This window comes from Nuphar pumila, chromosome 12, assembly GCF_984573655.1.
Source record: "Nuphar pumila chromosome 12, dmNupPumi1.hap1.1, whole genome shotgun sequence".
Taxonomy (NCBI): Eukaryota; Viridiplantae; Streptophyta; class Magnoliopsida; order Nymphaeales; family Nymphaeaceae; genus Nuphar; species Nuphar pumila.
In genome coordinates, this window is record NC_143260.1 from 4878413 (window position 1) to 4904709 (window position 26297).

General features: G+C 39.4%; 2 protein-coding genes across 9 annotated transcripts; one reads left to right on the forward strand and one right to left on the reverse strand.

Annotated features, from left to right (window-relative positions):
• Positions 1-2115: 2115 nt before the first annotated feature.
• Positions 2116-9819, reverse strand: LOC149819741 (NAC domain-containing protein 73-like). 2 transcript variants are annotated; one of them, XM_089983146.1, is made up of 3 exons: positions 9636-9819; positions 8107-8299; positions 2116-2730 (listed from the first exon to the last, which is right to left on the reverse strand). In XM_089983146.1, exons 1-3 carry the CDS (start codon positions 9723-9725, stop codon positions 2120-2122), a joined length of 894 nt encoding a protein of 297 aa, XP_089839272.1. In that variant the 5' UTR covers positions 9726-9819; the 3' UTR covers positions 2116-2119. The 2 variants fall into 2 exon arrangements, with proteins under 2 accessions (XP_089839272.1, XP_089839271.1); XM_089983145.1 differs by having other exon boundaries at positions 8107-8305.
• A 12325-nt stretch (positions 9820-22144) lies between these two features.
• On the forward strand, positions 22145-25693 carry LOC149819742 (uncharacterized). 7 transcript variants are annotated; one of them, XR_016426627.1, is made up of 6 exons: positions 22145-22752; positions 22853-23268; positions 23365-23461; positions 23755-23821; positions 23928-24386; positions 25215-25691. XR_016426627.1 is itself a non-coding variant. In XM_089983124.1 (5 exons), the coding sequence occupies exons 4-5, from the start codon at positions 23387-23389 to the stop codon at positions 25350-25352; spliced, it is 366 nt and encodes a 121-aa protein (XP_089839250.1). In that variant the 5' UTR covers positions 22145-22752; positions 22853-22935; positions 23123-23268; positions 23365-23386; the 3' UTR covers positions 25353-25679. The 7 variants fall into 7 exon arrangements, 3 of the variants coding, with proteins under 3 accessions (XP_089839250.1, XP_089839248.1, XP_089839249.1); XR_016426626.1 differs by having other exon boundaries at positions 23755-24386; positions 25215-25693; XR_016426625.1 differs by lacking the exon at positions 23755-23821 and having other exon boundaries at positions 25215-25688.
• The last annotated feature ends 604 nt before the right edge of the window (positions 25694-26297 follow it).

The window sequence follows — 26297 nt, forward strand, 5'->3', positions numbered from 1 at the left end:
AGGGGGGTCTGGGGGCTCTCCCCAGCATAGGTAGCATCATTCAACTTGATGAGTTGTGGAACTTGATTCAGAGTTTTTGCCCTTACAGAAGGAGGGTCCGGGGGCTCCCCTCAGTGCGGGTCTCGCTGCGCGGTCAGCGGTCCAGAAGGGGCAGCTCCTGGCGGGAGGGGGGGGCAGCGCCTCCCGAGCCAAATTTTTTTGGGGCCTTGTATAAATTTTTTCTTTTCTTTCCCTCTTGTAACTATCGAAAAAGAGCAATAAAGTGTTTTGTTAAATCGTGGTGCTCATGTTTTCTTCGGTTGTTTCTTGCTCGAGGTTTTCGTAACAACCTTTCTCACATTTTTTTTTGTTTTTTTTTTGCTTTGCGATTTTCGTAAATCGTTACTCGATTTGTCATTTTTTTCCCTGTGCAATTTTCATAAATTGCTACTCGATTTTGCGATTTGCCATTTTTTTCGCTATGTGATTTTCGTAAATCGCTACTCGATATAGCGATTTACGAAAATCAATAGTGTTTTGCCATTTTTTTTTGCTACTCGATATAGCGATTTATGGAAAATCATATAGCAATTTGCCATTTATTTATTTTTTTGCTAAGCGATTTTCATAAATCGCTACTCGATTTTGCGATTTGCCATTTTTTTGCGCGACACAATTTTCATAAATCGCAATGCCGAACACCGCCCCTTGAGCACGATCTTCGCCGTGATCAGGCTGTAGTCGCCAGCCATCCCGATGGCAGTCTTGAGGTTCATGATGGGGAAGCCGAAGGCTATACTCCATTGTAGGTGTACTGGAGGAAGATTCCATTGTAGGTATCCCTCGAAGGCGGAGGAGGAGCCGCCGCAGTCGGTTGCTCGCTGGACGAGAGCAACATACTCTGTTGTAGGTGTACTGGAGGAAGATTCTGTTGTAGGTGTCCCTCGAAGGCGGAGGAGGAGCCGCCACAGTCGGTTGCCCGCTAGACGAGAGCAGCATACTCCGTTGTTGGTGTACTGGAGGAAGATTTCGTTGTAGGTGTCCCTCAAAGGTGGATGATCCACCACAGTCGATTGCCCGCTGGACGAGAGCAGCATTCCGGCCTCTGCTAGTAGAAAGAGGATGACGATCACCATCGGATTGCCGACTCTTTGCCTCCCTTGATTTCTTCTCTAGAGAGAGAGAGTGGGTTTTACAATGTTTTATGGAGAAGGAAGAAGAAGAAGATGACGACGAAAAGTTCAAACATAAATTTTTGATGGCTCAGGTTCGTTTTGCCGGATCACCATCAGATCGCCGACTCACCATCGGATCGCCGGCTAAGGTTCGTTTAGCTGTGTAGACTTTGAAGAGTCAACATCATCCTTGACTTTTTGGATGGAGGACATGTTTGTCCTTTTTTTGAACTGTTTGTTTCCCTTTTTTTGAATGAAGGGGCATTTTATCATTTTCTCAAACCATCGTTTTATGTCAAGAATAGCAAGAAAGAGTACTTAAGTCTTTGCAACCACGCCAAACTCTGATGCTAAATGATGTCAACATACACAGGAATACAAGCCCCATGTGCTTACATACGTGGCACTCATCCAGACCCCCGAACATAGACGTGGGATTCAGTGAATCATCGGGGGAGAACATACACCACCCTCCCGCAGCAGCACGCAAAAAGTATGCAATCATATCGCACTTGATCAACACTCTTGGTACCAAGCATGTGGGAACTTTTCACAAATGCACTCACGAGAAGATAAAAACCATATTGTGCATGTTTTCTTTTAGTTAGTAGAAAAAAATCATGCACAATGTGGTGCTCCCCAACACGCAAGAAAGTGAGGCTTGGAACGAAACGAAGTAAGATGGAAAGTTTTCTTCAGTTCACAACCTAGAGTTCTCTTTCTTCTAAGTAAAGCAGATTGCCTTCTAGTGCAATACCTGTTTATCTACAAATCCAATACTGTTTCCATTACAAGATATCAAGGTACAAATATGGCAGCCATTAACAAATATCATGCTTATTGTACAAACATTGAAAGAATGGCTCACAGAGAGAGAGAGAGAGAGAGAGAGAGAGAGAGAGAGAGAGAGAGAGAGAGAGAGAGAGAGAGAGAGAGAGAGAGAGAGAGAGAGTCAAGAGTCATGGTTAGGTCAAGAATGATGCTGTGTCAACATGTAAAGGTAATTTTGGTGTTAGTTGTGGAGAAGATATTTGGTTAAATGTCTCTGTTGATGAATCATAGCTAGCAGGCCTGCGAGGTGACTGGTCCAGGTTCAACTGGTTCAACTGATGATTCTGCATCATTTCTTTCATTGGTTGTGTTGATAGTACAGGCTTATAGAAATCTAGAATCTCTGCAGCTGGGTTGGTGTGCACAGGATGAAACTTTGACTTGGGTGAAATAATAGGACGTGTAGAGGCAGCACACTGTCTAGGTTGTGTCTGATAGAAGACTTTGGAGACTACCAACTCCCCATCCCTTTCTTCCTCCTGTGAGCCCAAGTGGTACTGATGCATCACCCAGTTGGTCTTTTGGGGCTTCCTCAACCTCCCATAGTTGGTGTAGAGCACCAAAATCTTCTTGTAGCCTTTCACCTTCCCACCTACCAAAATGGGCCTTGTCTTCCCAGTCTTGTGCCATCTTGTCTCCCCACCCTGTTCATCTGTTTGCACCTTTCTTCTCTTCCTTGTCCCTGTTGTGTACGCCTTTGATGGATAGTGGAAGAAGTGCCTAGCAAGGCCATCCATGCTAACCCCTATTGAAGATATCACATGCACATTATTAGATGCTTAGTATATACTTTTACTGTTAAATCCATACCAACTTCTTTTGGCACCTTATAAGAAATTTTATTTTATGTTAGTTGCTATATTATTGAAGACTGCACCAACATAAAGCTCTAAATAATAGGAAGGAAATCAGATCCTTGAAGACCTAATGCTATTTATAGACCAAAACATAAGATGAAATAAAAATTCAAATGAAACCAACATCCAAATTTTTGTAGTTAAAAAGTTATGCATATGCATTTCCTATTTCAAATTTTCAGTGGAAGATAAAAAAAGAAATTTGGCAAAATCATTTTGTTAAATCTAATGTTTCGGTTCCAAAATGGCCTTCCACTTTTTTCTGTAAATTTTAAAAAATGCACAATTTTTGTAAAACTGGTAGCATGACAAGATGAAACTCGATTTTTTGGGTTATTTGCCAGTCATTTTATCGCAACTTGAATCTAAATTTACTATGCCTTGCTCCTATTTTCACTATGATTCCATCTCTGGTAGCTTGGTTTGAAGCATTTGTAGTTGCATGTTTTTTTGGTGAGCAGATTCAGTGATCGGGCAGAACACATTGTATGTGTTTGGACCCAACCACTGAAGCCGGATCAGGTACAATCACATTGCACAAATGCATGCCGCAGCACCTAATCACCCTCCATCTTTTGTTGCATTAGGGCCCAACAGCAGATGGATGGTGATCAGGTGCAGTGGCACATTGCAATCGTGCAATATAATTTGTACCTGACCCCAACACCCAACCATTGGATGCCTTGTATGACCGTAGAGTGAGGATCAACAGCAATGTGATTATACACTTTCAATGTGCTGCTGGTCCTGATCACCCACCACTTGTTGTTGGGCCCCACAATTGACAGGCTATATCCTAGGTAGTCAGGTACAGCAACACAAGTGTAGAATCACATTGCACCTGATCCTCTCATGCCTCCTATCATGGACCAAAAGTTATCATTCCTTTCATCTCGCCGAAATGGAGCTTAGCGGATTCTTTGTTGGGCACGCAACTCGCTCTTGAAGAAGTGCAAAAGCTTTGGACAATGAGCTACATAAGCCTTGGAGAGCCAAAGCGGACCAGGAGCCATGGCCCATGCATATCTCATGCATGCTTAAACATCAAAATGATTTCATATAGCCAAGTCGAGTGGGTTGATCGCGGGGTAGTACCAATGCCTTTGACGTATAGCACCTAAGCCTACGAGGGATGGGTGCGTCACCTTTCTGTGACGAGTGCACAGACAATTGAGGGTCAAAGAACCAACAATGAGTCTGAACAAACATCACAGACAATAGAGTGCATTGAATTTTGAAGAGGCACTGAATCGTACAAACAATGAGTCCTGGGATTTGTACACCCCACATGTGTATAGAGGGCCCCATGAGAGACCACCAGTTGTTGTAGAGAAGGTCTTTCGACTTTCAGCCGAAGCCAATTGCTAGTTTGACATAGTGAAATTCCATAGTCAAAATGAATCATCATTGCTCGACATGCACTCGTCCAAACTCTTACAAGGTATAAGGTTGAGCGACATGGATGATAATGAGTGTGGGCTCCACACATGCTAGAGATGTCTGAAGAATTTGCATGCCTAGCCAAGACCACATGATTGATGTAACACAAGCAAGACAAATGAAAAGTCCCCTATATAGGTGTTATGGGAGTTTACCTTATGCTTGTAGGAACATGAAAAATACTTGGGAAAGCATAAGTTTTTGTTCCTAATAGTGCTTCGGAATGAAGTCTCGTATTTTGCAAAAATGACCACACAAGGTCTTAGTTAAATTTGAATGTGTCAACAAGATTTTGATCTTGGCTCAAAAATTCTCAATGTGCATGAAGTTACGCAAGCTCGCGTGGGTGCTGACACAACACCCTGAGAAAAGTTGCCCTTTTTAGTGTTTTGACTTCGTGAATGTGTTCCCCATGTTTGATTGTGCAAAAAAATACTCTACGTTTAATGAATTTAGCATGAAACGCCTTTGATTGCGAACATGAAATTGAGATAAGCCGCAGGTGACATAACACGCCCTTGTGTCATGGCACCTGGCTGCAGGTGGTCGGAGAGACTCCGTGGCATGGAGCATGGAGTTGAGCAGATCCACTTGATATGTTAGGCGCACACTGATGCTTGCTTGTTGAGCTGCTAACAAGCATATTGTGTTGCATTGTGCCATCAACATGAGCTTTTCACATAGCAATGCATATCACCAAGGCACTGCCACAACACGTGCCATGCGGCACATTGGTAATGAATAAAGTTAGTCACAATTCACACTCCCTTTTAAATTAAAGGGTCCAATCATAAAACCGCTACGCCTCATTTTTGGAACTTTGTATGTCCCTTTACAAAAGTTCATAACAAAATGTCGTGCCTTTTTTAGGCTCGGGCTCATGGCAAAAGACTATTCTTTTTCTTCAAACGACAGGAAAACCTTGTAGGGTGTCACATTCCGTTTGATGGGTTTGTGCCTATGGAGCAAATCGAGATCAAGTGTGATGTGATTGCACACTCAAACGTGCTGCTGCACCTGATGACCCACCATCTGCTGTGTTAGGCCCCACAGCTGACAGGCTGTACATACAAGGTGGTGGGGTTATATATATATATATATATATAACAAAACGCTTCATGGTTCACTAAGAAGTCACTCTTTTTGGTTTTATTGCAAGGTTGTCCATATGTGAAATCGATCATGGGATGTCCAAGAGAGCGCACACATCCATACATCACCTAGTTCAGTGCCAAACTCTGGGTACTAAGAAGGGGTGCACTAGGGATGGCCTTACCTTTCACCTTCTGCATGCATGAAGAGGCCACTGGCCCTTATTTAAGTTCTTGGCAGACTATATTCAGCTACTGAACTGGAACTATACAACTTTCTTGTTCTGATCATAAGATGGCCTCTTTACCCAGACTTTTTTTGCCAGAATGAAAAATAAGAGAGCCTACTCCATCAACCAGTTCCATGCACGTTTTCCTTTTGATCAACATCACCTCTTCAAAAACTGAAGAAGGCTATCTTATTCTATGGTAAATGGTGTTCTAGTAGTGCTCTTCTCTCACTATGATACTCACTAGAATCTTTCTGAATTCAAGGGCAAGTTGTCTAAATATGAAAAGGTAACTGCATGATCAAGCTAGTAGTTTGGAAAACGAGTTCCGTTGCTGTTTGCCAACCAATTGCAAAAGGTTTTTTTGCATTCTTTTGTGAATTCACAGAACATATCTAATTTTTTATTAGTACATGTATGAAGAAGCTAGTGCCCATAAAACGTGACCTCTAGAAAAAAATGATTTAATTAGCCAAAAAAAAAGGGACTTAATCTGGACAAAAGCACTAAGCTCTATCTTGTGCTCTTCTCTATATAAAGGACTTATCCAAAAGGGTACCTCCAATCCTCCATGAAAAAGCAATGCCAAGGTTTTTTTTGCCCCCTTTCTGTTCAGTTTAAAGACACTATACACCTCAGAATGACAAAGTTCTGGGGCCAACATGACATTTGAGGGAATAATTAGGCCTTGCATGTGAAATGGGTCGTGACCTTCCTTGACGACAGAGAACTATTTATTAGCTATATATTGGCCACCTTTAGTTTTAAATGATTCTAAAACAAGTTGGTTAATTAGGGTTTTGTATTATTTTATCTAAGGGAGTGAACAGGTCGGGTTTGCTTCGGACCCAGGACCAGATTTTTGAGTATGGTATCAGATCCGGACATGGCTCTAATCGGGTCCATTATAAAAAAACCATACCCGGACACGATAAGAACTACATGAAACAAACCCAGACCATACCCGGTAAAACCATATTTTTTTATTATTTTTACATTGAAAAATTGTGGGTCTTAATTAAGCGAAACTTGGATCAGGTCTGGGTCTGACATAAATTTCATGCACTATACACATGTCCATGTATTAATCGGACCTTTGGGTCCGGACCCGGGTCTTCTTATTTATCACCATCCCCGAACCCTACAGGGTTTGGTTCGGGTCGGTTGCTGGTAAACAAGGCCCGTTGACACCCTTAATTTTTATCAAACTAAAGCAGGACTCTTTTGCGGGTCCTGAGGGCAGCTCATATTGTATTTTGCGTGAACATCAAGAAAACTCTACTCGACCCTTCATTAAAGAGAACCAAAAGCTTATCTTGGATGATAATATGGATCAAAATATGATCCATTTCAACCTCCTTAGAGGGATCTGTACGTAGGGCGCCTGATAAACAAACCAAGCATCTCATGACTCAGCTCACTTTCGGCTCGTCGTGATCGGTTTGTTTAGTAGGCAAGGCAAGCCACAATAGCAGCTGATTTAGCTTAAATGAGTCAAGCCCAAACACAAGGTGTACAGTTCAACTAGTGTAATGAGAGCGCATATTCATAATATATATACTTTTTGATATATATAATATATAAAGAAGAATGCAATATATATATATATAAAGAAAAGGATGAACGAATATATATATATATATATATATATATATATATATATATATATATATATATATATATATATATATATATATATATATATATAAAATATTTTCAAGTCTAATATAAAAATATTTCATATATAAATAACATGAAATGTTTTTACACGAGTCAGCTCATATCACTCAGGAACGAGCCGAACATGAGGTCGGCTTGGCTAAACACGAACATGAGCCAAGCCACAAGCACAATCCACTGGTAAACGAGCCGAGCACGAACATGACCTGTTCGGTTTGTTCAGCTCGTTTACCAGCCCTATTTGTACGCAAGGTATCTATTGCAATATAGTCAAAATTACGGTCGATAATTGAAAATATCATGATTTTATCTCCATAGCTTCAAAAGTACATATACTTTGAAAAAGCAATAATTAAAAAAAAAAAGTGCCCCTTATGAGATATTGCTTATACTTTTTTTATTTTTTAAGTATTGCTTATACTTTAAACTTTGAACATGCTGATATCTTGTTGATATTTTCCCCAAACAAGTTTTAATTTATACCAAGAATTTCGCTGGCCAAGAAAATTCTGATGCCGATATTTGTTGCATTGATCATGTCTGAGAATGTTTCGTGTATGTTGTGATAATTTTTATCAATTTATTCTGGTGCCTCCTTTTGTCACCACTTATTATTTTTATATCGTACATTATTTCCTTTAATATAACTGTTTTGTGTTCTTTTGAGAATTAAAAAAAAAACTGTTAATGGACAGCATGAACAGAATCAACAACACCAATAAAAAACTAGTTAACGTGGTTATTTCTAATATATTAGATGCTTTTCATTCTTTAATCTATGGATGAAAGACAGTAAATAGTAGTAATTTATACAGGAACAAACCTGGGAGCTTCTCCGGGTGGGTATAGCAGATGCCTTCATCTCCTTGAATCAGTGGGATGAACTCACCAAGCAGCGGGTGAAGCTTGGAAACGTCAGCCTTCACCTTCCCTTCCAGATGCTCAAGCAGCTCCTGATCCGTGGGATCAAACTTCACCCCAGCCGGCAATCCAGGCAAATTGTAAAGTGCTATAACCTGTTTCTTTTGTTTAAAAATTATTTACTCAATCAATACCTTAAAGAGAGGGCTAATTGTCAGCTTTTTTAGTAATACAAAGAGAGATCAACCACGCGACTTTGCTCTCTCTATAATATATATATATATATATATATATATATATATATATATATATATATATATATATAGAGAGAGAGAGAGAGAGAGAGAGACGAAAGACGAAAGAAGATCAACATTACCACTCATGAAGATCAACAAAATGTTGAACCCATGAACCAAACAGTATAGAAAACAAAACTAAAATATAGAAAAACAAAAGCTAAAGAATAAAGAAACTAGAGACAGCTAGCAACAAACAACAAAGCCAAGCACAACCAGGATCCGTTGGATTAGAAACGATGAGAGAGAGCCGAAAGAGGATCAACATTATCACACATGAAGATCAACAAAATGTTGAACCCAACAAAATAGAAAACAAAACTAAAATATAGAAAAACAAAAGCAAAAGGAAAAGAAACTACAGCCAGCTAGCAACAAACAACAAAGCCAAACTCAACCAGGATCCTCTAGAAAAGAAGGAACCACCGATGAGTGAACGTTGTTCAGACGGAAGGAGAGGTCTCTAAGATGCATACGTAGAATCGCGTATACATCAACCAAGATATTATGGACAAGATTGTTAAGGATGACCGGAATTTGACGGAAAGTAGCATCATTGCGTGCCATCCAAACAAACCACTAAGTAGTAAGCAACCATGTCTTCCAGATCAGTCTCCACCGCTTGCAACGTCTAATTTCAATAGGGCCTAGGAGCAGATCAAGCGCAAAAGACTCCTCTTTAACAATTACGACCGATGAGAGAGAGAGAGAGAGAGAAATTTCAAATTATTGCGTATTCCGAAGAAAGACCAAACCGACTTTCTCTCTCTATGAGAGTGAGAGAGAGCGCTAAATTTCAGATTATTTAGTATTACGAATAGAGAACAAAGTCGATTTGTTCTCTCTATGACAGAGAGAGAGAGAGAGAGAGTTTTAAATTAGTTAGTATCGCGAAGCGAGAGATCAAACCGGCTTTGCTCTCTCTACGTGAGAGAGAAAGAGCCTCAATTTCAAATTAGTTAGTATTACGAAGAGAGATCAAATCATCAAACCGAGAGCCAATTTTCAAATTATCTATAATTTTAAATTCTAAACATAATAGAAGACAGGAAAACTTTGTGAGCCAATTTTCAAATTATCAATAATTTTGAATTCTAAACATAATAGAAGAGAGGAAAACTTTGTTTGATCTCTCTCTCTCTCTCAAATCTAAAGACAAGGAAGAGAAGAGGGTGTCTCCTCGATATGCACGTACCTTGTGATCACCATCTTGGCGTTGGATGGTGTGGCCACACGAAGGGCAGCTTCTGCTACTGCAAACGCTCTGGCTCTCACAGTTTTTCATCTCATTATTATTATTTGACCCCTCACCACCACCACCACTCCTACTCCCATCACATGCCTTTCTGACACCAACCAAACCAAGATATCAGCATCAGAGAAGAAGGCAAAGCAATCTTCAAATCTTACATATATAGGTACAAAGAGAGAGAAGAGAGAGTCCGTGTGGAATGATGCATACCAGATTTGGTCTTTGTACAATAAACAACTTGCTTGTTTTGCAAGTCTCCTCAAATAAAATTGACATTGGAACCGAGTCGGTCATCATGTGAAAAGCAAGAAAGAAACGCCTGCTTCAGTGACGTCTTACCTTGAGGTCGGGTGAAAAAAAAAAGGGTTAAAAGATCAATTTTTGGGTTAGAGTGGACTACAAGAAAAGACTCTTAATCAACTTAACCATTTTGTTTTTCATATAACCGCACAATGTAAGGTGAATTTACGTTTAGCGGGATCAATTTTTAAATATTTAAGATAAATGCCTCTTTTTCTAAGAAAATTGCTCTTGTGACTGTTTCAATCCGAGCAAATTCTTGAAAAAACAGGTGCTTGTCTTAAATATTTGAAAACTAAAGCCACTTACCACAATTTTGCCATATGGTAGGCTCCTCTATGTACATTACCCAATTCTTTATTACAATTACATAAAAAAAACAAAAAAACCATTGTTTGTTTTGAAGTCTAGGAGGCTATCCATCTTGAGTCTAGCCTGCTGGATTCATCATTCATGGCATCAATCTTTGAGTGAGAGAATGTAAAAAGAATACAATATGGTTGCATCATCTTGTCTTGTGGCATAGGTTCTCTCTTATGTAAGAGATAAAGGTGATCAATTAATGTGGGAGGGTTCCTTCTCCATGACTCCACCTCAAAGCCAACACGGTAGCCCACTTTTGGGGTTTACCACCAATTGTGTGTGGGCTCTGTTGGTGAGGTCAAACTCACACCTGTTATCTTATATGCAAAGTATCCATTTTGAGCCATGGGAAATTGGAAGGGATATATTTTTTATTTGTTTTGTATTACTTTATATTATATTATAAAAAAGCTAGCACATCCCTTTATGAGTTGAGATATACAGCACCATAAGTTAAGATTCGAAAAAAAAAAAACCCATCTTTAATGTGATGGTTCCAGCTAGATAAACGTGAGCAAGAGAACCATTGGGACTGGTGGTCAAAGACTCAAAACCAGTTTCTATTGGCTCCCACTATGAAGAAACTGCTCAGTTGTACTTCAATATGGGTATGTTTTGCAGTAATCAGCACATCTGAGACCTATGCAGGATTTAGTATATACGAAATTTATGGGACCCAATGCTTGGGACTTGAACGCATAAAGGGTAAGCTTGATAGGGGTGCAAACGGGTCGAATTTTGGCTGGATATTTCCACATCCAAAATAGAAACATTAGATCCGAATAAGGATTCAGATCTGAGGACCTAAGGTCAAATTTGATTCCGAAATACTTGTGGAAATACTAGATCCAGAAAAAAAGAACAAAAACAAGCTATTTACATGTAGAAAGTCTGATCAGGTCGGATTTTGATTCGGATAAACTCTAGATCTGACTTAAATTGTGGATCTGAATCTGACCCGAATCCAAAAGTAATCAGGCTGAACAGATCTAAATTCGATCCGAATGCACATTTGGATTTTACTTAAAGGATCTATATATGGAAATAACATGTCGGCCTCGGATTGGATATCCAACCAAATCCGATCCATTTGCAGCCCCAACACTTGAATACAGCAGAATATGAGATCCTAATGTCTCAACCCAAGATCCTAGGATCTCAGATCTGTGGATTTGTGACCTGACCTTCACTCTCTATTAGGGATGTAAACGGCTTGGACACGGGTCAGATCTAGGCAATACCAAATCTGACCTAATCGGATTCAGGTTAAGATTCAGAGTCAGATGAGATCAGCCAGAACTGAATCTGGATCTGGATCTGATTACCATAAAATCTGGCATTTACATGTATTTTGATTCGGATTTTAGTTGGACTTGGATGTGGATGCAAAATCCAATGCCGAGTCAGATTTGACTATTAATCTGGTCCTAGTTTACCCACCGGATACGACTAATGGGATTCAGATTCAGGTAAGATGCCAGATAATATCCGACCCGTTGAAATCCCTACCCCCATCCATCCCCAAACACCCCCCCTCTCCAATTAAGACTAGAAATTTACTGTTACATGTACAGCGGGTTAGAATAGAGTTTAGTCAGTTTTTGAACATAGGGAGACCCAGAAATAGAAAGAGTGTGGGGAAGTATAGGAATTGTGCTCTTAGGGCTACTCTGAGGGGACGATTATTTTAGGGTGACATAATTGGTGAAGGGGATCAAGTCTAAACTAAGTGTAAATTTCAGTATATTTGATGTTTATTCTCCTATAGATGGAAAGTACCATCCCTATGAACTCTTCTCACTAATTAAAGGTAGTGAGGGATCTCCCTTCACTAGTGAAAGGTAGTGTGGGATCTCCCTTCACTAGTTAAAGGTAGTGAACATCTTCCATTGAGAATTCCCACATGGGAACCCAATTCTATTAATGACTCATAGGTTACAAATCAAGGCTATGGTCCAAGCTTATATATGGAGAGGCTTCTTCCACAGGCTACCTCATGTATCTACTATCTTCTCTTTAATAAGTCTAGTTATTCCTCTCAGTGTTGTGAGAGGCGTACGCCTCAGTACCTGAAGCGTACGCCTCAGAGGCGAGGCGCACGCTCAAGGTACTGAGGCGTGCTGTGATGCGCAAATTGCCGGTGGATCCACCTACTGAAGCCTTCCTTCATCCCCAAGTCTTCCTCCTCCGCCCGATTTGTCGGCTGTGCTAACCCCAAGTGCCGGTGGATCCACCGCCAGGTGCCGGCCAGCTGCTCCACCACCGCTCCCTGCCTCCCCTCCCACCGCTTCACTTTCATACCAGTTGTGAGAGGCGTACGCCTCAGTACCTGAGGCGTACGCCTCAGAGGCGAGGCGCAGGCTCAACGCCTCGCTTCGCCTCATCGCATTTAACAACCTTGATTCCTCTCACAAATTTCCCCATGTGATGCATTAAACCTCTTTGGCTTCCCTTAGGCATAATTGATCCATCTTTAATTCTAGATATAATGGATCTCCTAGATCCAATAGACCCGTAACTAACATATAACTAGTCCTTCTAAGCCCACATGTCAAAAAAAATTACATGGTAAATCCTCAAAATGAGGTTCAACTCAATGTGGTTGAGATCCAAACCCAAATCGTCCAAAAGGGTGTGCATGTAACAACCACAGATTTCTTTTATCTTAGGGATTCAAATCCAAGTGTATTAAACACACCCAAGCGATGCTTCTTATCTTGGATTCTTGGGCTACTTGACCAAAGCATATTGGGGTTGCTCTCCAAAGAATGGTTTTCGTACTTGGTAGCTAGTAGGTCTTTTCATTCCAAAGACATGAGGTCCAGTTTGAATCGGATCGGATTCGATCTGATGTGGATCGACCCTTTAAACAGACTTGCACTGCCTTGGTATGGAGGTAACCTTTTCAAAATGTGTCTCCAAGGGCAACGTATGTACATGTGAAAAGATTCCCAGGCAGCGTGAACGAGATCCATTTCCATATATATCCAGCGTGCGTGAGCCAAGGCATGGGGGGTGTTGGACCTAACTTGATCATTCCACAATTTAAGGTACCCCAATCTGTTTAGTTCAATTTGACAAACTCTTTTTGGTCTGATTGAGTTAATGGGTCAAAAAACTTGGTTTCAGTTATCTACATTCTAATATGAATCTGACTCTGGATCCAACTCCATTTACATGTAAATATATGTTCAATTAGGACAAACACTTAAATGGGTCTGGGTTTGGTAAAGGCTTTCTCCACTCATGTCTGAATCAGACTCAGAATCCAAATCTACTACATCTGATTATGTTGGATTCAGGAATGTGTACATGGGGCCAAAATCGAACTTGTGTGTGCATTCCAACATATGTGCTGGGGGTGAAACCCTTTAATATCTTAGGGAACTCATACCAAATCTTCTACTTGCAAGTAGGCCTTTCTAGTTAGGCAAGCTGGGGGTTAACGGTGACAATCCTCTCTGTAAATTGTAAGGCCAACTTCAATTAGGTTAGCCCCTAGGGGGTTGGCAAAGTGGGGTTGGGTTTGTTAAGGTTCGAATCTTGTAGGTGTCATATATATTCATAGTTAGCAACAAGCGATGCTTGAAGCGAAAGTGGAGAAGCAAGTGTAAAATAATAGTATGAAGTGTGAAGTAAGATTCAGTTTGGAAGTGGTTGTAGAAGTGTGTGATAAGTGAAAAAAAGAAAACTTGAAGAAAGCGAGTGGGAAGCAAGGGTGAAGCAAAGAACACTACAACAAAAAATGGAAACAGCGGCATTTTGTACAGCGGCCAATTTATAAAATTACCACTGATGAAGGTTTTACCGGAAACTGCTACAGGTAACCTACAGCGCATTTCAAAACTGCAATTAATTAAATATAGGTAACTTACAGCGACAGTTTAAAATTGACGCTAAATCTATGGTTTTCTCGTTTAGGTAACCTACAGTGGCAGTCCAAAATTGCCTCTAAATTTATGCTTTTCAGTAACCTACAACGACAAATTTTGAACTGCTGAAACCTACAGAGGCCGTTCAAAACTGCTGCTAAATATAGGTAACCTATAGCTGCAGCACCTACAGTGTCATCGGTAGAACTGCCGATGTTTGCTTCAGTGGCATTTACAGGAGGCTATAGGGCAGTTTTTGACTGCCGCTAATGGCTATATTTTGTTGTAGTGGAATAAATGAGAAAAATAAACAATAACTTGAAAACAAGAAAAACAAGTGGGAAGCGAGGGAAAACGAGTGGGATGGTGGAGGGAAGCGATTTGAGAAGCAGTTCTCCCCTTAGGGTTCCGGTAACTATGGTCATCCTCTTCCATAAGCTGATGCCCAGCATTGGCCCTGAGAAGCGATCGAGGGTCCTAGCGACGGAGTTGGAACACACATATTACATTCACAATTGCAATGCTATGTAAAGGTTAGATTTCCAAGAGATGCTATGATTGAAAATCACAATCACAACACTTTTTTAAGTTTAGTGAAATACGAGAAGTGCAAGGTGAGATTCTGATTCTCATTTGAAAATGGTCCTTCTTGAGAAAGTTGGTCACAAGACTGACCTTGCATGTAAAACATTTGGAAGAATAAACCACTTGAATGGTATCCAAGTCCTAGTTGCATGTAGGCCTATCTTGAGATATAAATGGTAGGTCTGCCTAACCCCAAGCTTGCCAATCAAATAACATACTGACCTTGTAACCAACAATCACAGCTTGAACTTTCTCAGGTATGATAACTCATCTCACCTGTAACAAAACCAAACATGCCCACTTGTCCTCGGAAAGATATTTCTCAGGAAGATTGGGCTTTCTTAGAGAGAGAGAGAGAGAGAGAGAGAGAGAGAGAGAGAGAGAGAGAGAGAGAGAGAGTATTGGGCACCAAATCAATGCTTGGATGGTAAGTCATAATATCATGAGGAATCTTAGGTTCAAATCCCACGGGGTTACCCCTAGGGTTGTAACGGGTCGGGGGATCTGACCTGAACAAAACCTTATAATGTCCGAATGTGGTGATAAATAAGAAGACCCGTTTAAGACTCAGGTCCGATTAATTCATGGACCTTGGTATAGTTTGTGAAATTTTATACCAAATCCGGGCCCAACCCGAGTTCTGATTAAGACCCACATTTTTCAATGTAAAAATAATAAAGAAATATTGTTTGATCTGGGTCTGGGTATGGTTTCTCTTATGGTGGGTCATTTTGAACTTGGATCCGGATCTGATACCATACCCAAAAATTGGGGCCAGGTCTGGTTCCACCTGGGTCCAAACCAAACCAGCCTACCTGAGAGATTAAGAGAGGCGGTGTTACCTCTGAAGAACTTAAAAATTCTGAACCCCTCGAACTATTTAATTTATCAAATTATGAAAAGGCTACAAATTCCATTTTCAATGTTCGGACTCAAAATGCTACCTCAAATTGCCAACCAGATTATTGACTTGATAGTATGAACTTCAACCCAAATCCCTTGCCACTTTGTTCTAGAAAAATAAGTTTTTGCTATTTCTATAAGGTTATGTTTGGGAGCTTTGCATTGAGATGGAAACACCATTTTCATGTGTTTCCAAAATATGGTTTTGCCAAAATGTTGTGTTAAGGATGGGTTGTGTCAAAAGCATCCTCGTGAGAATGGTGTTTAAATGTGGTGTTGAGCTTCCAACTAGAGATGCAAACGGGTTGGATTCAAAACAACTAAATATATAAGTTAGATCCTGTCCGATCCAAAACAGCCAAATTTTTTAAAACCTTCATCCTAGGTAGATCCAACCCACCCTACTGCTAATTTCATTCCCAGTGTAGTGTTTTGCAACACCAAGGCCCCCGGGCAGCAAAAAGCATGAGAGCGCTGGTGGAAATCACAACATACTAATTCAAAGCTCCTAATGAGAGCCTAAAGTGCAGAGCTCTAAAATATTTCAGTAAATTTCACGTTCTTTCGGGGTTGGTATGGCCGTTGTGCCTTGAAGATGTATGATAGTGTTCAAATCTTGTTGAGCATACCCGCATGACACGTTAAAAATAGGTACATCAAATGAGAGTCGCTAGAATATGAAAACTGAAATATGAATTTCAAATACTTTTTTTGCAAATCCAACCATGTGGATGTGTTAGGCATTGTTAATTTGCTAGGAATCAACCATTAGATAGAGTATTTTTAATGAAAAAATATGATTTTTGAATGCTTAAATATTTATGAAGATTAAGCTATTGATTTAAAATCTTTAAAAAAAATCTCATTTATGCATCAAAATCTGATGATTCAAGAGCAGTTTTTTATAAAGGATACGATTAGATTCAAGAGAATAAACAAAAAAATCTATGAAAATCATGGTTCACATATTAGTTCTCATATTCTAGTGACTATCAAATGATATATATATATATTTTTAGCTAGGCTTAAATCATCACTATGACCAACAGTAGCTATATCTCACATAATAAATGCATTGTTTTAATTAAATATGATTTGTTTGTATAATGGAAACGTATGCATTGGGAATCATTGATGAGAATGTAATATTCCAGTTACTGAATGAAATAGACAGATGGAGATTGAGGCTTGAACTCTTCGGATGGCTTCCTCCAGTCGTCGTCGTCCCTTCCTCCTCGCCCCGTTCATCCTTGGGGGATGCCCTTCACTGAGTTATCCCTCTCGTCGCGACCTTCCCATTCAATGTGCTTTTTCTAATCTTATCGCTGCCACTTGTCGTCCCCTTCCACATCGATCTTCTCATAGAGATCCTGCCACTGTTTTTTCGCCTCCCACACATTTCTTTGCACATTGCCAATGCTTCCCTCATGACTTGTGGGGCATCTCACCCCACCATTCGGCTGGCTTCAACAGAGTGATTCTTTCTTACCTTCTCAAAACCCTAAACCGCTGGTCCCTGCTGCATGTTTCCAATCAATCAAAAAGACTTTCTAAGCTTCCCTTGGATTTCTTCCTTCAGGTGTCCTCCATTGTTTGTGTCTGCATCTCTACTGGCTCCCTCACCATACCCTTTATTGCCTCCTTCATTCGTGGACTCCGACGTGAAGCTCTGGTCTTTGCTGAGGTCTCAGCCATCACTCGACCACCCTTCTTCTCTCCTTCGAGTTCTGATGTAAAATGATGGATGGTCGTTGGATCCAAAAAGGATCGTCGACCCATTAGCAAGCTCCGTTCGGCTCAATATCTCTCAGTATGCTCTGGTGATTGGTGGTGCCGGAGCTTCCACTGTTTCCTCCCGTGCGACTCCAATGACCCAAACCTGGTTGCTTGTGCGCGTGGCTGGCTCCGCCGCTGGAAACAATTGAGCAGTGAAGAATGGCAGGAACAAGAAAGTATCCTTCCCCCCCTTCTCATGGGTCAGCCCGGAGCCTCCCTTGCTTCAATGGTACAGGGGTTCTCACAATCCTACCCCTTTTACTTTCCCCTCCATAATTGACACCGTGCAGATTGGTTGAGGGCGGCTTTCCCCTGACTCTCACGTGACTGCCATTCTGTCCAACTCATGGTATATTCTCTTTCGTTCTCCTAATTTTGTTGTTGTTGTATGTTTTCATCATCGATACTTCAAATCTTTAAAACTGAGGTACATTTACTTGCTCATTGTAAGACTTCAATCCGGTAATGCATGCCACGCCTTTCAAGGTAATGCTCATCTCAAAATCGAAGATAGTTGCAAGAATTAAATTAATTATGTTAATAAATGTATTTTTGTATTAAGACTAATTATCCTAAAAAATATGCTTCATACGTATATAACAAATTATTCAATGAATAGTGATATATATATATATATATATAACATTTTACAGATTAGATTGCAAGATTAATGTAAGCATACATTTGTAGATCTCATCAAAAAGTATTTACTTAACAAAGGTCCATATGTTATATTCGTGAAGTTTATACTATAATTGCGAAGGTTGTACTTTATTTGCTAACCACTCTGAAGAGTATTTACTAAAAGAAGATTTATAAGTAGTATTCATAAAGTTTGTATTGTATTTGCAGAAGTCTCGTTAGAGTTTAAATGTTAGAGATATTCACAATAGGTATTTGAGATTGTCAACATACATTTGCGGATTTCTTTAAAGAGTATTTACTTAAAGAAGATTTTTTTTTTGAAAAGCAAGTTTGGGTTAAGCAGACTCCTACCAAATTTCATAAATAAAAGTTAATACACTAACTTTCATGTCTTCCATTAAGGAGAACCAGTATGCCGTGTGCACTTTTCATGCACCAATGTTAGGATCCTTTAGAGGCTCCGTGCTCTTGAGGCTCTTACTGGTGGGGGTCCCTTTCTTTTTTAAATTGCTATGAAGGCCTTTGGAACCCCTCTTCTCATTTTTTTTTTGTCTACGATTCTCTTGTGGAAGTTCTTGGTGATGTTTTTGGAATGAATCTGTATATTCGGGTCTTTGAGGAAGACCCACTCATTTTCGAATCTAAGATCCAGGTTTGGTTATGCTGGGTCGAAACATAGGAACTGAGGGAGAAACCTGTCGGGGGGCATCTAGGTCATTCTCAATTTATTTGTCTCTTCTGGTTTCATACTTCACAATAAAAATGAGAGAGCATGATGACATAGGTACCTTAGGTCAATCAATGGAGACAAGATGTTATGAACTGCTGGGGTAGTACCTTGCCTGTTTAGCTGACAATTAGCCCTCTCTCTTTGAGAAGTATTTACTTAAAGGAAGTTCGCAGGTTATAATCGTAAAGTTCATACTTTATTTGCCAATGCAAAACTTTATTTGCGAATATTGGAGAATCAATAGGTTTGCACGTCTGTTCTGTCCACGGACTATGTAAGCACGCATGCACGCCACGGTCAATGCGGGCGTTCACCTTCCAAATCTAAAGCAAAAACAACCCATGCGTCGTCTTTACAGGCAATCTATACGACATGTACCGAGATCTGGAATTTATTTGTTTTTTTTAATGATATATTGACGTCATTGATCTTGGAGATGACGTCACTTGCGATGAACCTTTTTTTTTTTTTGGACTTTTTACCTAACTATATGGGTGCTGCTCATCCCCCTTGACCATGTGAACCAATCTGCTTTGGATAAGGATGCAAGGCGGTCCGTCCGATCATGTGGATCTGACGGTATTTGTTTGTGGAGTTTTCTAAAAGTTGCAACTCTGTGTTTGGTTGTTGTGGGTCCCTTTCAACATTAGGTGTTCTCAAAATTAATTTAAAGGGATCAACATCACCCAACAAGTCGATATTTGAAATTCGAATGTTTTGTTATGTCAATCTGTTGTAATAATCAAAGGTTGTCTGGGTTTTCTCAATTTTCAAGGGGATGGATTAGCATCATCATCATCATCATGTTAATAAATTTACTTTGGTTTTGTCAATCGTTGTTGTAATCAAACCATTCTCGGAGGATTGGAGTGGTTTGGACTGGGTCATCCCGATCCAAAACCAGTTTGAAAGGGACGCTTTTGATTATTGAACTGATTAGAAATCATAGGTGCAAGTTGTATCCGGCCAATCTGATGTCAAATACGTGTTCAACATGATTGGTTTGCTGTGGGTCATACCATGGATTGTATTTTTTCAATGTAAAAAGAAAAGAATTTTTGAGTCATGAAATTTTGGTAATTTGTGGGTTGTTGATTTTTGAAGCTCTTGGAAAGCCTAACTTACATGTTGCAAACTTATGATCTACAAAACCTGTTTTCTACTAAAAGAAACTATGTAAATTACATCTACAAGTTTTGGAATTTTAAAAAATGGAAATGTAAAAAGGTAGTGTTTTTTTTTTTTGAGAGAGAGAGAGAGTGAGAGAGAAGTAAAAATGTACTGTTTTCTACTATCTTTTTGTGTACCTAAAATCGACTTAGCAATTTTCTTTTTTGTTAACTTTAACCTCATACATATGATTTATTTGCTTTGTTTAGAAGAAATCCACTTTTGGATTGTTTGAATCTAATCTGTGTTCAAGTTTTCCAGAAAATGCAAAAATCAAAGATAATAAGCACTTCAGAATTTTTGGACAAAAAAATATTTTTTTATCAATAAAGCATGATCCAAGAGACAATCTCCACTATATATATGCCAAAACTAGAGTGCAAACTAGGCATTTCTAACACTTCTTTTGCAATCTGGCCCTATAAATGCGTTCAACATGGTCCATTTATTAGGAATTGACTCTTAGATTATATTTTTTTTCAAAAACATGATGTTTGAATTCTCGAATGTTTACTAAAAATCTTAAGTTGATAATTTTCGAGGCTTAAACAAATCCTGATCTTGCATCATAATTAGATGATCCAATAGCTGAACCTTGTAAAACCAAACATATAGATTACATTCATAGTCAGATTTAAGAAAAAAAACATCAAAATCTTAGTTTACATGCTAGTAATTCTCTTTTTTCTAGCATGTTCAGCATGACCTGATCTGCTTCTATAAACAGGGCCTCTACAGGTGGAATTAACACTATTTATGAGGGCAATAAGTGGGTGCCACAAACGATGTGCTAGGTGAGAAGTGTAAAGTATGGAGTAGGGATGGCAGTGTAACAGGGGGAAACTGGGCTGGATGAAGGCAGTGATAGAGGTTAAAATCAAAACCCCTGCGAAAATGTAGGCTGTGATGGACTTACGCTTTCGCTCATCCCGTTCCCATCGCGATCCCCACCTTGCCCCGCCCTGTCCCCACTCCTTCTTTAGGGTTGGCAGAGGATCGAGGGAAAACGGGGCTCCACCCCGTTTGGACCAAGGATGGAGGACATGAAATGGGAATGGAGGTTAAAATCAAAACCGGTGCGGGGATGAAAGGCAGGATTTTGAGAGCGAGCAGGGAAGGACATGAAATTGAGACGGAGGAAGGGATGGAGATTAAAATCAAAACCCATGCGAGGATGGAAGGCAGGATTTTTAGATGGGGCAGGGGTGGAGACCTTGTCCCCCGCCCCAGCCCCGGTTCACAGCCATCCCTAGTACTAAGTAAGTGCTTAAGAAATGCTTTAATACCTATGGCATTGGCATGAAGCTTGTGAAAAGCATAAGAGGCAAGCGAGTAGTAAGTTTGGGGCAAGGGCAAGGGCAAGGGCAAAGGCGAGTAAGACCTAATATAAAAAAGATAGATAATTTTTTTTGCTTTTATTAGATGCATCTTTAACTTTTTTGCCTCATAAATTACCTAGAGAGGTAAGTTTTCCCAATGAAAATTTGTAGAAGAAAATATGATTCTTTTAACCTGAAAAATGCATTTATAATATTAAGAAAAAATTGATTTCATATCGGGAAAAGCCAGCTTCTCGTAAAGTTTTCAAAAGAAGTTTCCGGTATGTATGACACTACCAATGAAACAAAATATCAATCAAGGCTTTATTTGTTCTAAGCCATGCTGACCTTTAATGGCCAATATAAGCTCATTAATGGACTTCAGGTTGGTGTAATAAGCGAAAAGTTTCAGCGCAAGAGTGCAAACAAATCGTATATGGTCAGGTACCCGATCCAAGTAAAATTTATTTTTGTATTCAGACCCTTGAGCATAATTCAAGCATGCATTTGGATGTACTAAATTAGATTATGGACACTACAAGAAAAATGTGAATTAGCAACAAAAAATTACCATGATTTTTTTTCAATCACAAATTTGCGATGGATTAGCTAAAGAAAACGAGCCGTCGCTAAAATTGAAATTAAAAGCAGGATTAGCGACGGAAAAAATTATATAGTAAAATCCATCGATGGATGAAAGATAAAAATTTTCCGTCGCTATTATGTGGCTAAGTAGCATCAAATTTTGCAACACTTTCTCCCTTTGTCTCTCTTTCTGATTACCCCCAAATCAGCTTCCCGACTGTCGTCGTGATGCCTTCTCCCTTTCCCCATCTGAAGTCGGGTGCTATCGTCGTAACCACCACCGCCTCTTTTCCTCCCTCTTATCTTTTTCCTTTCTCCGTCTGTGGCTTCGTCGGAGCAGCGTCGTCGCTAACACCCCCAGCCGACCACTCTCCTCACCTTCTTCTCCGGCAACGACAATGGCTTCGCCTACAAGAGGCAGAAGAGGGACTACGGCGATGAGGACGTCGTCCAGTTCGTTGCTTTGGATTCCTTCCTTTTTTTCTTCCGTTTATGAGATCACCGTAAGACCAAGGGAGATCTGCTTTTTTCCAGCATGGTTTTCTCGTGGCGAGGGCGGATAAGGCTGAGATTTCTCTTGAAAAAGCGTCAGGGGTTCGGTGTTCTCTCTTCCTCTGGCTCCTTTTTCTGTGTTGTTCCCTGATCGTTGAGGTGGTTTAGGATGTGCGGTTTAGGTTTTCGGAGGAAGCATGGGTGAGACGATGAGCCTGGGCGTTGGTAGCATGGAGGACGTCAAGCCGTCCATCTCGTCGACGAGTAATTCACAGTCGAACGATGCTGAGATGGAGGCTCGCCTTGCTGATTTTTGCAAGGTTTTGCTCAAAATTTCCTCTCTTTTTTTCCCTTTCTATTTATCTATAAGACTTCTGATCTGTAGAATTAGTGCCTTAAGTTGGTGTATTTGTGTTCCAGAGTGGATTGTCGCTTGATGAGAGCACGACGAGGCATGCGATAGCGTTGTTTCGGGAGAGCAAGCATCTTCGTCTGCCAAACATGTCTGCTCTTGGAAGCAGAAGCGTGCATCTCTTATTTCTTGATTTGATATTGTTATAACATTTTTTTTTGTAAATCCATCAAATTTTTTAGTGTTAATCATTGGATTTTGTGTGCGAGAGTGTTTGGAACATTTTTTTGTGCAGTGCTTTTGTCTGATAGCTCGATGTGCTTTTTTATTGATGTCAGCCTGATGAAACAGAAAGATTATGGTTTTCGATCATTTTGTACATTGTAAAGAGGCTTAGCAGTGGGAGTTCCTCCCAGACAATTAAAACCAAAGCGATTGATGCTGGTTTTACTTTATACCAGCTGTTAAAAGCTGCTAGGATCAAGTAAAAATTCATCCGTTGTACTTTTTTTCAATCTTAGTTGGGTTTGATTTGCTTCATCTTTTAAGTTTATGTAATTTTCACGATCTGTTCATCCAGTGTCGTTGATTTTTGTAAAGAGATGTCTCAATTTTGCCTCAAAGCTAGCCCTGCTTTAAGCAATCTTTATGGATCTGATTGGGAGAAGAGACTACAGGTATTGATATCACTAGGGTCCCTTGTTGTTGATTGCTTTCTATTTAGCTATAAATTTTGGCCAAATGGGCTTATTGATTGATGAATTAGGCAAAGGACTTGTGACCTATACAAATGGAATAATTTCAATATTGGTTGGTTATTAAAAACTATAAACCTGCTTCTCCTTTCTTTAGCTTTTGATATTTTTTTCAAAGTTCTTTTTCAAATCAAATCTACTGAAAGAAACCATTATTTTCCATGTTGTTTTCACAGTATCAGGATAAGCGCTAAATTGTGTTAACTATATTTCAGGCTATTCTCATAATTCATGTTCCTGTTCAATTCAGAAAATTTTCCCTTCATGATACTTCACTCTTTGGTAATCATCCTTAAACTCCTTGCATTTGTGTTGTAACTTTTCTAATTCTTGGTTAAAAGTTTTTGAGGGTTCAACTAAAACTTATGTTGTGGTCTATTAATTGCAGTGAAGAAATATGACACGGGTGTGGATCTTCTTGCCTCTCTATGTAATACTTATCATACCTCAGAGGATAATATGAAGAAAACCATGGAGAAAGCTAATAATTTAATATTTGAAATTTTGAAAAAAAAAACTGTCCTGCTTTAGAATGCAATGCAGAGTCTCTTGATGATATTGTTACTGGTATATTATACTTTGCCTTATTATTTCTTACTTAAGCACAGTTGTGTCTTGGGTAGAAATCTTTTAAATGGTGATTTGTTCTTCAAATGGTTTCACCTATTTTGAAGATTTGAATGGAGGATCACTTGTTGTCATCAAGTATGCAAATTCTAGAAAAAGATTATGAAGAGCAATTTGTGATACTGGTGAGATAGATAAGCATGTGTTTGTGGATGAGGAGGACCGTTTATTTGGAACTGGAAGTTTGTCAGGATGTGGGATGAACATAAGTGGATCCAAGGTTTGTTGCTTTGAACTAATTCTTGCTTCCAGGGTTCGATCATGGCTTTGTGCATTTGAACCTCAGCTCTCTTTGGGCGTTGTGCCTTACACATCTATTGTCTTGGTATAGCTATAAAATTTAGTTATGCTTTTAGATCATGGTTTGTTCAGGTGTGTGCTTTTGAATTTATGTCGGTTTAGTAACTCTTAGATTTCAAATGTTACATGAAACAAGAAGAAGAAAAAGAGACTCAGAACACCTTCTAATTGTAAGTCCCTACTCCCTACCCATGTATTTCTATAGGCTAGTGTGAAAACCTAATTAACAAAAAATTGTTGTATGGCTTGAATTTATGATCACCTCTGTCACATAAACACAAATACAACTATGAGACATGAAATGAACATACATGGTATGACACACTAGTTTTTATAAAACTAGGACAGTAGGACATGGCCACACATGATGCTTATGTGAGTATACACACATATAGATGTACATTTGCATGCACACCATCTCTTCTGGCAATATGTTAGGAAAACAAAATCCTATTATATGGGCCATGTCTATGTCAAATTCCTGTGGGCGTTTACTCTTTCTTTTGAAGTCCTAATTTTGAGGGCCTCAAGTATAACTTTTGTTTAAATTGGGCTGGTGAACAATGTTAAATTGCTTTTGACATTTTCTCAAAAGGGTTATATAAATGAAGGCATTGCCTCTAAAAAAGAAATGGCAAGACCAGACTGTATGCCTCAACTGAAGCTTGAAAAAAGAAGTGATTTGACAGAAGACTCTGGTGGTAGAGTTGCTGATACTGAAGAGGAAGTTGCCTTTATTCTTGGTCAGGCTAAACATTGTGAGAAGAACACCACAGTAAAGAATGATGCGCAAGTGAAAGATGGGAACTGCATAACTGTGCTTGATACTGAAGCTGCAGATAACAGCAAACCAGTGGCCAATACAGAAGAAGATGCAGTTGGTTAGACAAAGATGGGTATTTGTGCTTTAGGTTCAATGGTATCATGTGCTCCAGAACTGTATATGGATGAAGAAATTGTAGTAGCTAATAAGAGTCTGGATTTGGAACTTCAAACTACTGGTGGGTTATGCAAGCATACAATGAATGAAAAAGAAAATGGTTTCAGTGATTGTCATGCCTCATTCCGGCTAGCAGAGGCTCTGAGCCTTGATTCTTTAAGCATTGTTTATATAAGTGGAGAAGCAACTGCACTTTCTTTTTATTCACTTGTAGCTCTATATTTTTTTGTGATCTAGCTGGAAATCCTTTGTCATGTTAATTGCTTGGTCTTTATTGATTTTTTTTTATTTCATTGCACCCCCAAAATCAGTCGACAATTATTATTATTTTTTATTTTTAAATTTTATGATGGATTAGCGACGGATAATATCTGTCGCTAATATTTAGTTTTGCGACGGAATGTAATTTATCGTCAATTCGTTGCTAAAATAGTGAAGTATTAGCGACAAATTACATTTCGTCGCACAACTAAATCCATGTTTATTTAGCGATGGATTAACGATAGACATGATCTGTTGTTAATCCATCATAAATTAACGACCAATTAGTGATTAGGATTATGCGACAGACGCTAATCCATCGCTAAACGAATTAGCGACAGATAGCATTCGTCGCTGCTTCGCATTTTTCTTGCAGTGCAATTCAGATCAAAATCTGATCCTGTCGTATTTTTTCATGTAAATGTCTTGTTTTTTATTTGCTAGTATCTTCATTTACCACCGATATTTTGGATCTGAGTTCAACCTTGCATCATTAGATTGGATTTGGATTCGGAGCTACTGTTTGCATTTCAAATTCATAATTGTGTCTGAAAAGATCATGCTCAAATCCAATCCGTCTGCACCCCTGAATTTACTGCCCACAGCATGGCCGCTCATTTCCTGAGGTGA